The following is a 13577-nucleotide window of genomic DNA, read 5'->3' as shown; positions in this document are numbered from 1 at the left end:
GGTGTGTAATTCAGAGTTTCTAATCTTTTCCTGTGTAGAGAAGAAAAATAATTTGCAGTATTTTAGAGGAAACTTTTGTGGTTTTGTCTGATTGCTGATATTTGATTTTTTTTTAATGATATCACCATGGTCCTAATTTAATAACTGAACATTAATTCTATGCCAGTTAAAGACAAGATGCTTCCTTGGCTCTAAGCAAGCAATTCTGCATTTATGGCCAGTTACCTTCAAATCCACTCTGCAAAGCCGTCCATCATAAATACGAGCTTGAGAAAACCTGAGCATCTTTCTCATATTAAGCAAGAGGCAAAAATGTGGAAAAGTGTAAACAAATGATGTAAATTGTGACAATATAAACCATAAGAAGCTACTGGGCAGTAGCACAGCCACAAGGATAAGCAGGCAGAGCTGGCGGCGAAACAACCTGAGAGCCCAATGGCTAAAGCAGCTGTCCAGGAAGCAAGGCTCTGGTGTGGGAAAGTTTGAATACCCCATTTGGGTCTTCTGGGCAGCATCATATCCTCAGGACTGTAGGATATTTGCAACAAAAATATGTCTCACCTGCCATCTCATCAAAATAGGGACATTTTGCCCTCAGTTGTTATCAGAGCTAAAGCAAGAATATATAACCTTGCTGTGGAACACTCCGCTGGGAGGGGAGAGATTTATTGTTCCTAAGACTGTTTTCTGTTAGTCCATGATGGTCTAATCTGAAATGTGTTAATCTATATCACCTTACTGAGGCCTGAGTCTCAAATATAAAAAACTGGATTTTTGCCATAGGTACCTACATGAGCTAAATGTTTCTGAGAGCAAGAAGCTCTTTAGTTAAGCAGATAAAAGCATGCAAACAGGCAATGCTAACAAAGTGAAGATAAATAATTGTGGGCTGGAAGTGGCAAGAGACTGGTAGATTCCTTATTCTTGAGTCTGCAATTCAGGACCCACTTTTTTTTTTTTTTCTCTATATTGAGGTATGTGTTTAATGTAGGAATTATTGCCAAGGGCTTTCAAGAACTGTTATGTAGGAAATCAGGTCAGATGAGGGATGATCAGAAAGTCTGCACTGCCTCTACAATAGTCTAGCCTTAAAATAGGTTAAAAATTGGACTCCTTAACTGCGTAATTCAGATGAACTTAGTGAAGCTGTAAGTCTATCTACTTTTAAGGTCTAGCTTCCCAGTACTGTACAGAAAATAATTTAGGACACTTTTGTAAAAAGAAAAGTTTGCTTCATTAAAAGTGGCCTTCTCCTCACACTCTTTTTCCTTCTCCTCTCTTGAAAAATAAGGTATCCTATTGCAGCAATCTTCTGTTCCTCCTGGGTCCTTTGCTGTACCCAGCTCTGCACAAAGTAACTGCAAGTTGTTGTCAAGTTGTCAGGAACAGCTGAGCCCACAACTAGCTAACCAGGAAATAGGTCTTTTCAGGATCTTTGTCTTACAGGACCAAAAGGAGAGGCCAGTAACCCGTAATCCTGGAAAGTGGTATCTAGTGTTGTGTCTCCAAGAGCTGTAAGGAAGCTGCAAGAACAAAACCATAGAAAATGGCAAAAATACTCTCACTGAGATCCATAGAGATTTTTATAGGGGGTCAGGAATCTGAACCTTGAAAGAGAGAATAAGAATGTAGTACAACTCAGATTTCATTGTCCACTAGAGGATATAACTGGTCTCTGACACCTAGAGCTCAGAATTTACCTAAATCACCTCGTGACTCATTATGTGATGTATATGTAAATAAAGTTACGACCTACCACATCACTCTCATGTCAATGGTTGTCTGTTGTTTCCATATACAAGTGGTCAGAACTTAAGCTATATCTATCTGATGGGGTAGAAGGGCAAAAGCTTCTTTCATTTTTGGGCTTCCAATCTTGAATAGAAAGCCTTCTGCATATATAAAAGTAAATGCAATATTTGAAAATGCTCATGGATGTTTAAAGTTGAGTATTTTTTAGCAAGGGAATCATTCAGCGTTTTATAGTTCACATAAAAAATGGGTAAATCTTCCCCTGGGTAATACTAAAACAGCTAAATATGAAAACCTGCCTAGAAGAGGAATAACTGTCAAGTATGACAATCTTGCAATGTAAGATAAACATAAGTTGAAATAAATTTGATGGACACAGCAACCAGGTGCAGTGGGGATTTAAGCACAGAGAATAATGGAAATAGTTTTTTTGCTGTTGCTTTGAATGCAGCAAGTAAAGTCTCTCGTTTCTTGGAGCTTAAAACTGATGCTGCTCAAATAACAAAAGTCAGCATTTAAATTGTTTGGTTCATTGCAGGCATTGTGTCCCTGATCTCCCTGGCTGTCCTGTCCTATGAACGCTACAGCACTCTCACCCTGTGCAACAAGCGCAGCGCTGACTACCGGAAGGCATTGTTGGCAGTGGGTGGCTCATGGATTTATTCCCTGGTCTGGACTGTGCCACCTCTGATCGGCTGGAGCAGTTATGGAGTAGAAGGTGCGGGTACAAGCTGTTCAGTTCGCTGGTCCTCGGAGTCAGCCGAGTCCACATCCTATATCATCTGTCTCTTCATATTTTGCTTGGTCATCCCTGTGGTTGTCATGGTGTACTGCTATGGCCGTCTCCTTTATGCTGTTAAGCAGGTAAGCTACTCAAGCTGTATTGATGGTGCAAGCTGCTCTGAAACACATGTTGCATTTCTTTTCTATCAAGTTTGAAAGTGCTGATAGAGAGCAAAACAGCAAAGGAAAACCAAATGGAAGAGACAACATAAAGCCAGAAGGGAGGGGCAGGAGGTCTTCACCAAGTTTTTTAATACTCCAGAGCTCCAAACAGTTAGACAACCAGATAAAATTCATATGTTATGAAGATGATATTTAATAACATAATGAAATATATATTTCCATTATAGTTTGAAAATATTATGTCCTTGGGAAACCAGCATGTCCAGGTGAAGGTTGCATTTGTAATGAAGCCAATGCACATATTTATATGTCTCTTAATAAGACATCTGTGCAAAAATGTCTTCCTTGTTTTTGATCATGACATTTTCATGATTTCTGCTTCTTAATCTGTGGAGACCTAACTCTACAGAAATGCAGTTCCACTGCAAATTGCGGAGTTGTCTCAGGGATCAACTTCTCCTTGTAAGTCTAGGCTACATGGAAAAATTTACTTAGATACTACTACCACCACTACTACTACTACAACTACAACTACTACTATGCCAACATTCCTCTGACTGATTTAAGGAGTACTGCAGATATTGAAAAATTAATGTTCCAAAAGACCCTGCCAAGGGAGTGTGGTATCGTTTGAATACTCTTGGGACAGGAACTAAGTGGTTTGATGATGAATAATGAGAAAGAAATGAGTATATAGTTGTTCTCTAAAAGACAATTACCAAAAATGTTCAGATAAATTAACTGAAGGTGTTAAACGGGGAAAGAAAAAAAGGCAGCAGTAAATCCCCAAATAGAGGCTCTTGTACAGAATCAAAGTGGATGTAGTTTACTTTTGATTAATCATAAGTAATTAAGTTCGTGCATTTTACGTGATTTGTCAAAACTTTCAGAACACTTGAAGCCCAGATGAGAAATCTTTTCCTGGTTGAGTGCTGAATGGGCCAGTAAAATTCCTTTGATGAATCACACGCTAGTTCTCCTTTTACTGCTGTGAAATAGTGATATGGAAAACATTTCTCTTGATTATAAACCATTAAAGTGAAGTTGCCGACCGTATCTGGTCCCTGGGCAGCAGTATCCTTTATCATCCCCTTAATAAAAGAAGAGGGATGTAGGAACATGTGCTACTACTAATACGCAGAAGATAAACTTTTGTCTCTTCTTGCCTTTAGCCCTCACTGTCATTTCTGACTAATAGACATCACTGACAACATACAAATACTTGTTTGGATGAAGCTTCTGTAGCATATGGTTTAGCATCTGTTTCTGAATGTAGACTTTGTGTTATTCACCTTTTTAGTTTTTAAATTCAGTTATGATAAAAGTAGTAGTAGGTCTCCTTGGTCTGCCTGATGGGTCTCAAGAAGTGATGATGAGGGGAAAAAGTATTGTACAAAAGATATGTTCAATTTGAAGCTGTTTGTATTTAGGCATGAAGTAGAGTAGACTTGGGTGGAAGACTAAGCTGATTGATAAATTGTCTATCCAGAGAAAAAAATTGGGAGATGGAATATTATTTTCCACAGTCCTTTCTCCTCCATCTTTCATGTGCTTTTGAGAGTGATCAGGAAGCTTCTAAGATGTTGAGGTTAGACGGCTGTCTCAGAAATTTTGTAAAGAGTGGAAGTGAAAAAGAATTTAATCTGATCTTGCATAATGTGTTGGAGGGCAGGTCTTAGGGTGTTCGTTAAATGCAAGGGAACATCAATGAGGATCAGACCGAATCTCCTCTCTAAAGTTGTTACAACTCAAGGTCATAACAACTGCCGAAGCATTTGTGAAGTCTTGAATAGCTAAACCTAAAATTTTTTAACAAAACATCTAATACTCCCCTGGCATTTGTAAAAGATTTCCTTGATAAGTTGTATTTCAGCAAAAACAATCTCAATCAGAAAACTCATCAATCCTCAGCTTTCTGTGATATGTAATACTTCCAGTGCCATAATCCTGAAATCTTGCATTTTAAAATTTTCCTGTGAAAAATATTTACATTTACAAAGACCATATCATGACACATTCACAGAAATAAAGACTTTTTTCCCCTTTGGTCTGAGGTCTTCTAACTGTTCTGTAATAGAGTCGACTATGAAATGCTAAAGTATGTTGTATTTCAAACTGAAGGAAGAGATGAACAATATGAAAAGAAATGTATAGCAGTTCTTAAAACTACAAAGGGTAGATAGGCCAGTAAAAAAAACCCCAAAACAACTTGAGAGGTTCCTTCATCTATTGTAATGTTGTTACTTTCTGATATGGGCAAAAATTACATTATCTTGCAGTATTCTGACCTCACAGATTAAAGTCTTCTTTGACCCTCTGAGTAATGCATACAATGGATCATAGAATGGTAGGGGTTGGAAGGGACCTTTAGCGATCACCTAGTCCAACCCCCCCCATCAGAAGAAATATGTGAGCATTGCAAACATAATGAGTGCATTATCCCAGCTTCAACAGCCTGATAAATATTCTAAAATAGGCATTTCATATTTTTGCAAGGTATGTAGAAGTTTTTATGTTAGAGCACTGTAACGTTAATGGCGTTATACCCTGAGATCAAAAGTGCAGAAGTTATGCTGTTATTAATAGTACTATGTAAATTAATTGAAGTGGAAGAAATATTTTAATAGATTTGGGATAGTTAATGCAAGAATTGGCACAGTGCCTGCATTATCTTTTTTGCAGAGACAGTAAAAGGTCTACTTTTCTCTTTTTCTTCTCTAAATTTAGTCAGTACTGTAGCATTCTGACACTCAGGGCATTAATAAATGCCATGAAGTCATCTATAAACTGTGTAATGGTAAAAGCGACAATGATTTCAGTAATACAGGTTTTATAAAAGATCATCTTTTCAAGGAATGACAAGTCAATAGCATCCCCGTATAAATAATGTTAACAGCGAGTGCCATTAAACAATATTACAATGTGACTGCACTGTTATCTCAGAGCTTTTGCCATTTATCAAGCTCAAAGACCCTTAGGAAGTAATTTTCTTTAAAGGTACGGGTGTTTTTCTAGAATGGCGTTATCTAAATGGTTGAGCTTGGTTCTGCACATCGTCTTTGATGCCATCCTTATGTGACTCGCTCAGAGGAGAAAAATATTATCTCTGCATAATGAGAGCATTTCAAAGATGCTAAGCAGAAAATGCTGGAAATTGAGAGTCAAAGAAAAACCTATGGTATCAGAAGCTGTTAAGGATCTTGTCGGTACATCAGATTTTAAGACATAGGAAACTTGAATATTCATTCGACTTTTCCTCCCTCCAAGTTCATATTTTCACTTAGGCTGATCTTGTTTCATAGAATCATAAAATCATAGAATGGTAGGGTTGGAAGGGACTTTTAGAGATCATCTCTGTTCCTGCAGATGTAGAAATTCAGCATCTTCTGTAAGTGTTACTTCAGAGATGATGTGTCTGATACCTATAAGTAGGAAGTTGTGAAGTTTTTTCCCTCATGAAATATTATTAATATGTATTTTATTCATGGATATGCTACGAATCAAGGGAAGGAAATGTAATTATTTATTTATTCTACTGTAATTATGTTTTTTCCCCAGTTTTTGCCTTATGATTCTTCCCTATGACTCTACCATTGTGTTCCATCTGCAAAAATATTCTTTATAAAAAAGTCAGTATTAGTTGTTTATGTTTTGAAAAGTGAGCTTCCAAATTTGGAATTAGAGAGAGTGGCATTGAGATCGCTATAGTGCAGAAGGTGCAATAAGATTAAAATACTCCACTGAGGAGCCCAGTGAACTCATACAAACAAGCCTAAGGAGGCCAATGACATCCTGACTGGAATCAGAAATAGTGTGGCCAGCAGGACCAGGGAAATGATTGTCCCTCTGTACTCAGTGCTAGTGAGGCTGCCCCTTAAATACTATGTTCAGTTCTGGGCCCCTCACTACAAGAGAGACACTGAGGTTCTGAAGTGTGTCCAGAGATGGTGAATGAAGCTGGTGAAGGGTCTGGAGCACAAATCTGATGAGGAGTGACTAAGGGAACTGGGGATATTTAGCATGGACAAAAAGAGGCTGAGGTGAGGCATGACCACTCTACACCTGAAAGGAGGTTGTAGTGGGGTAGGGGTCAGTCTCTTCTCTCTAGTAATAAATGATAGGACAAGAGGAAATGGGCTCAAGTTGCTCCAAGGTAGGTTTAGATTGGAGATTAGGAAAATCTTCTTCACTAAAAGGGTTGTTGAAGGCTGGCACAGGCTGCCCAGTGAGGTAGCAGAGTCCCCATCCATTGATATATTTAAAAGACACGTAGCTGAGATGCTTAGGGATGTGTTTTAGTACTGGGCTTGACACTGTGAGGTTAGTGGTTTGATTTGATGATCTTAAAGATCTTTTCCAACCAAAACAATTCTATGATATCTCACTTGCACACAGAAATCTTGCTCAAGGACAAGAAAAGTCCCAGAACGTTATTTTTTTAAAAAAAAAAGTTTTCAGATTGATTTTTTGGATGCTCTCATCTTAGCTCATCTGATTGCCAGACTTCTTCATTGAAAGCTGTGCCTGAACAAAGCTCAGCAGCTCTTGGAAATTAGTTAAAACATGGAATGCAATATAAAGGGCTGTAAGCAGAGCACAAAGACTTAAACATGTACTATAATAGTCATCTGACCATGCACTTCATGCTTAGTACGACAGACTGTGTGTTAAAGTGGGCAAAGGGCCAGTGCTTGTGCTGTCTTATTGACTTCTGAAGTAGATGGACTTGAGACCTGACCTGACAGTGCTATTGTGTGAGTTTTTTCTCTTTACTGGAAAACAGCGAGGAAAAAGTAGAAATGAAAAACATTTACTATGTGCTTTCATGTCATTACCCCAGCTGTACTTTGACTTTTTTTTTTAAAATAAAATAAGACAAACCATATTCAAGAAAAATTTGAAGACCAGCCTGTATGAGACAGTGGTTGATCTTAACAGTGTGCTTTGTCCTCCACCCTGTGATGTAGCTATTAATGCCTAATTTGTCGTAAGCTACTAGTTTAACTAGTGACCAAAATGTGGGTTCAGGTAGAGGAATCATCCAACTATTTCCCTTTGTAGCAACTTTTATTGTTTCTTTTGAAAAGTGACATGTGATTTCTGACTTCCATGTGACATGGTGACCAGATCACCTTTTTTTTAATCACATTCTCTGACCTTCCTGAGTCTTGTCACTTTATAGGGGAATGGAGCCACTCAGGGTTATTCTGTAGAGAGATGCCTGGTCCTCTCTCTCTTGTTCTTCCAGACCTCAAATTACCAAATTTAGTGGAGGAAAAGTGCTTCTGTCTCTTATTTAAGAAGTAATGCCCCAGAGTGAAACTGTGACCCAATTATAAACCTGAAGAAACTAATTGTGAATTCTGTGTGTTAAGATTTTTACTCTAGTAAATTTCTTTAAAGCATTGGATACAAACAACAGTGGTGGTTTTGAAATGTTTCATGAACACAAAGAAAGTGGGAAAAAAAGGAGAGATGTAGATTTTTATGAGTTCTGATTTGTTAATATGGTTTATGTCTGTGCTATTTGGAACAGCTAAAAAGATCTGTAAAAGCAATTTTGCATCATTCATTGAAGTAGTCAAGAAAACATTTTAAAGTATAAGAATTGCTCCAATGACTGTTTCCAGTTCTCCAGGTTGTTTCAAAATAATTGTTTGTAAGAAGACAAGATATCAGGGCAAAATGCTCGATTACTTAATCTGAAAAGGAATTGTATTCGCATAATACAAAGAGTAGGATGGCAAAGTGGTAATTGTTCCATCATTCCTTCATATGAAACATATCCTATTTATAGAGAAACTTCATTTTCTGAAACTTTCTCTTTGATAGCACTGAAGTTATGACTTATGTTGAGAAAACTGATAAAGGCATTATGTACCATTAACTCTTATCTTCTAAAAGTCCTAAATAAAAACCTTTGTAGTCATAGGCTTTCTTTTAGAAACAAAGATCAAAATCTTTTTAGCTATTTACTGAAACAGAGTAGTCCTAAGAAATGTAATTCAGATGATGAGGATGTAGTCCTTTGCCTCATCCCTTTCAAATGTGGTTAAGTACATTTGCAATTTGACTTAATTTCAAATATGTTTACCCTGACTGAATTTATTCTCAGACAGCTATACTCATTAGACAATTATATCTCATTGTGTTTATAGATTTTATTTCTTCCCTTTGATTCTTCGTATGTGCTTTCTCTCCTAGCTTCTGAAGGTATAGAGGAAGGATGATAAATAACTGCCTCTCCATAAAGATATAATAATTAAATATCGTTCACAAGCAAAAAGAGATTCAATTTGCATATTACAGAATCACAGAATCTCAAGGGCTAGAAGGGACCTCAAAAGATCATCAGATCCCCCTGCCAGAGCAGGACTATCTAGAGGAGATCACACAGGAACTTGTCCAGTTGGGTTTTGAATGTCTCTAGAGAAGGAGACTGCACAACCCACCTGGGCAGTCTGTTCCAGTGCTCTGTCACCCTCATAGTGAATAAATTCTTCCTTGTGTTTCTTTGGAACCTCTCATGTTCCAGCGTATACTTATTGCCCCTTGTTCTGTCATTGGCCTACATTGAGAAGAGCCTGGCTCCATCCTCCTGACACCCACCCTTTACATATTTGTAAAAATTCACATGATCATGAGGATATGGGAGCATGTTAGGCTAAGAGAATTTGAATAAATCTTTGCAAAATGTAATGGAAGGGATCTGCTGGATTATTAAATGTTTGTTACAAAGTAATATAAACTTATATCTTATAACCATCATCACCAAGAAAATCAACAAAATCAGTATTTTTTAGTTGTCTGTACAGCCTTCAACTGGCACACAGCAGTCAATATTTAACATCTCCTTATTGAGCAGTTGTTTGACCTTTGCCAAATTCTTTATATGCAGTGCATTAACACAGCTAAACTACAATGCAGGTAACAGACCAATATTGGGTTCCTTGGTAACAAGAACATTCTGTAATAATAACACTCAAGACCTGCAGCTTTATTGTTTGATTTGGGATGTTTTTTTTAGAAGAATGGGCTTTAGATGATGAGAGGAATTGACATTCCTATATAAAAGTGTGTTTTCTGTGTATTTCTCAATCATTTCTCAAGTAAAAATGCAAAACAGATGACTGTTGTTTCAAAGAGGAGGAACGCTGAAATCCATTGGGCTGCATGTATCAGTGACAAATTCTTTGAAAATCTGTTTATTCTTAAGTTCTCTTGGTGTCTGCCATGATGAAATTGTTTCAGAATCCTGCAGATGATATGATATCTGGAATGGCTACTTTGGAAATGGTTAATAAAAAAGTTCAGGGGTAATCGAAAAAAAGGCAAAAAATCATTGCTCTCAACATTTTGCAGGAAGTTAATTCTTTGGAATATGTAATTTGTTTAGAATCAGGTCACAATATGTACATGTTCGTACATAAATATAAACTTCTTAACATATAATCTTTTTTTTTCAATTTTTTTTTTCTGAGCATTTCTGTAGTTACTCTCATCTTTCATAAACCATGAGTTTTCTCTTTTACTGTGACACCATCTTTTGCATACATAGAGCTCCTACCTTCTTTTAGTGAAGAAAATTTTTCCTTTGACAGTTTGAAAATGCTGTGAATATGCAATTTCCAATGCTTTGTAAAGACGGTACTACTATTCCTAGTCTACAGAAGGAAAGTGTGTAGTTGAAAACTGAGAATTTAAGACCTTTTCAGCATCTCTGTAGTCTAATCGTTTTTTCTACAGTCCCTCTGCAGTGAATAAATAAAGTCACATGCAGGGTTTCCCAAAGTAGACAACTTTTGTCAGCTTCAGGCATGCAAGATGAGTAGCACTATGAGAAGTTAATTATTGTATTACAGCAAAATAAGGAAACACTTTCATCTTGAAAGGAGGATGCAATGTATCAGTCATTTCTTTAAAAAAAAATAGTACCTGTTTTGAGTGATTTTTTTTCAAATGGTATGACAGTGAAATGATTATACCATTATGTCATTATCATTTAATTCCAGGTCATAATATAAAATACAAGCATAGCATAACTATTGAAGTAAAATCTGTAGCATTTTGGCACTGCACTTTGTCACTCAGTTCATGAGGACTTTATAAATACCTCTTTTCACTTTTATAAGCAATTTTCAGATATCAGCATTTCTCATTTCAGACAGTTGTATTACATTTCTGTTCAAGGATATTGTAACAATGCAAGCACTGATTTATCCTGTTAGCTTTTTATTTATTTTTTTTTTTTTAATGGAAGCCTGCTTTGATTTGCTCAGAGGAAGATTTATGAGCACACTTAATTTTTAAAGAGCTAACTTCTTCTCTTTCTTAACTATTAGGGTTTGCCCAAGAGGTTAAAAGACTGTTAAGTAGCTATCATAAAGACACTATAAATATAGCATTGATTTTGGGGGTTCACTGCTTTCAAGTGTAAAAAGGTTTCCATTTTGTGCACTACAGTTACACCAGTTTTTATTGAAGGAGTCTGTCTCAAGGGCATAAAATCTGGTGTCTTCTGTAACAGTGGAGAAAAATGTGAAACCCTGTGAAACCATCTACAAATAAAGGAGATAGCTAACACTTTGTGTATAGCTGCAAGGCTTGTAATTTCAGCATCTCAGCTTTTAGGAGAGAAAAGACATGGTGAGTCAATCCAATGCAAAATACCTTTCAAAGTGTTTAGAGACTTCAGCTGCTGTCAGGTCTTGCACAGATGAGTGTCTGTCTCATGGGTGACGGATGTGCTCACTCAAGATTGCTCTCCGGATTTCTAATTTGAGAGTGGCAACTGACATTTGAGGCACACATGACCAGATTAGTCTTCATTTTTTTGAAGTCTGAGTGTGCTGGAAGGGAAACAGGCTTGAGAAAAGACTGTCATCTTCTTTCCCCTGTTAATTGTTTGTATTTTGCAGACACGCAGTAATACAACATTGGCATAAATCAGGCACTGTACAAATTCATTGTAAATCAAGTTAATGGCTGGCCAGAAAATAGGATTTCATCGACTTTTCCATTTTTCATTCTTTAGATAAAACAGGGAGGAAATAAGCCTGTCACAGTCTTTAATAACAAGCTAATAGAAATTTAAGATCTGATGCTTTAATCTCTGGATGCATTATGTCCATAAAGAATTGGCTGTGTTCTCACAAGTCTTTCCATTTATAGCAAATGGCGTACATCAATATTGACCACTCAACATGTCTCAGTATCGAGGGTGGTTTAGTAAAGAGTTTTTCCTGATAAATAAAAGCATAAAATTTTCTGTTTGCTCACCAGTTATAAAACTGGAAAGGTTAAATGTACAGAAGGGTGTTCTGCACAATAAAGAATAGGGCTTTGTGTACTTATGTTTCTGCATTGAAAACTGAGCCACATTTACTATCAAATTTTTGTTTCAAATTTTCTAATCCTACCGGCTAAGTAGATTCTTTGGCTGAGATGAATAACTGGCATATCTGCGTGAGAACTTCTGCATAAACACAGGTTCAACGTTTATGGACAGAATAATGCAATCGAGCTGTCAGGTTTTTCTTAATGAAAATGTGTTAGCCTATTTAAAGTTATGAGATTGTATTTTTTAATGATAATTAAAATAAGGTAAAGTTTAGGATTCCCTACCTACTTGGCACTAAAGTTGTTTTATCCACAAACGGAAAGTGAGAAAGCCCAATTCATCTGTCTTAGATCTCAATTGTTTTCTGCTCCCATAGCTCCAGCTTAACCCGACTAAAACTAAGATGACCTAACCAAACTGTATTAGATACCCTTTTTTTTTCAACTACTACTCATATTCTAATATTTTTACCTACTATATCCTATATTTTTATGGTGAATATTACAACCTGATAAAGAATTGGACTTAAATGGTACACTTAAATTAAATATTTCCACATTTTATTAAATATTTCCACTGTGAAACCTACATTTATTTTCAGAGGAAGCAAACTCATGTGTAATATGACTGTAAAAGATTAAATGAGAATAAGGACAATATTTTGGTAGTGATGTGAGAGTATATTATCTTCACAGTGTATACTTTAATGGGAGTTTAATGGGTCACTCTTTCAAATTGCACATGCTTTAGAAGCAGAAGAATTCTATTTTTTTGTGCTCTCGTAGACTCAGCAGCCAGGAGCATGCATGCAGACAACTGTGTATATTCAATGTTGACATATTTTTGCATGGTCAGGGACCTTCCTTGGCTTTGAAGCAAATGGTACAAGATGCCTACAACTATCCTACACAGTGTTTAGCTGTGAGCATCCTCTGTGGACATCAAACACAGTAGGGTTTTTTTTGTTTACTCGAATCAAAGTGTCTGACATGACATGAAAGCTGCCTTCCAACTCTTACAGTTTGGTGTTGAGAGGTCATATGCTATGCTCTTCCCTATGTGGCAGAGGTTTTGGTGAGTGCAAGTCTGTGGCACAGGTCAGAGGAATACATAGAAGGGAGGGAGCCAAACCTGGTGCAGTCTTGTCTGTCCCCTACTGAGAGTTGTTACTGATGCTTTCTGTCTTTCTATAGTGGCTTGAAGGCATTGTCTTAGAGAAGGCTTAAGGCAAATTTGTGCTGGGAAGCTAAGGATGCCAATAGTTAAGTATGATGGATGATCAGAAACAAGAGCTTTATCTCACCCCATAGAGTGGTTTTAGGTAGTAGTGTATGCTTAGGTGTTTATGCTTTCAAAAATATGCACCTATTCTGTGTCTTCCTTTTCCATGGAAGCTTAATTGTAACTTTAATTGCGGGGGGGTGTGTGTGTGTGTTTGTGTGCAAAAAATTGTGTATACATGAATCTGAATTTCTGGCTTTTTTCCTTGACTTCAAACAACCGTGGGTACTATTTTAAGTGGAGATGGTTGGGAAATAGACTTTCTGGGTTTTTTTCCTAGTTTGAGATTTTTTGATGA

General features: G+C 36.9%; 1 protein-coding gene across 4 annotated transcripts in view; it reads left to right on the top strand.

Annotated features, from left to right (window-relative positions):
- LOC104560978 (opsin-3) overlaps positions 1 to 13577 on the top strand; it is an 85209-nt gene that overhangs the window by 26618 nt on the left and 45014 nt on the right. For all 4 annotated transcript variants that reach the window (XM_062020580.1, XM_062020577.1, XM_062020578.1 and 1 more), the window contains exon 3: positions 2291 to 2616. In XM_062020580.1, the coding sequence (XP_061876564.1) occupies positions 2291 to 2616 (326 nt within the window). The remainder of the gene's footprint in view (positions 1 to 2290; positions 2617 to 13577) is intronic.

This window comes from Colius striatus, chromosome 1, assembly GCF_028858725.1.
Source record: "Colius striatus isolate bColStr4 chromosome 1, bColStr4.1.hap1, whole genome shotgun sequence".
Taxonomy (NCBI): Eukaryota; Metazoa; Chordata; class Aves; order Coliiformes; family Coliidae; genus Colius; species Colius striatus.
This window is presented reverse-complemented; position numbering and strand designations above follow the sequence as displayed.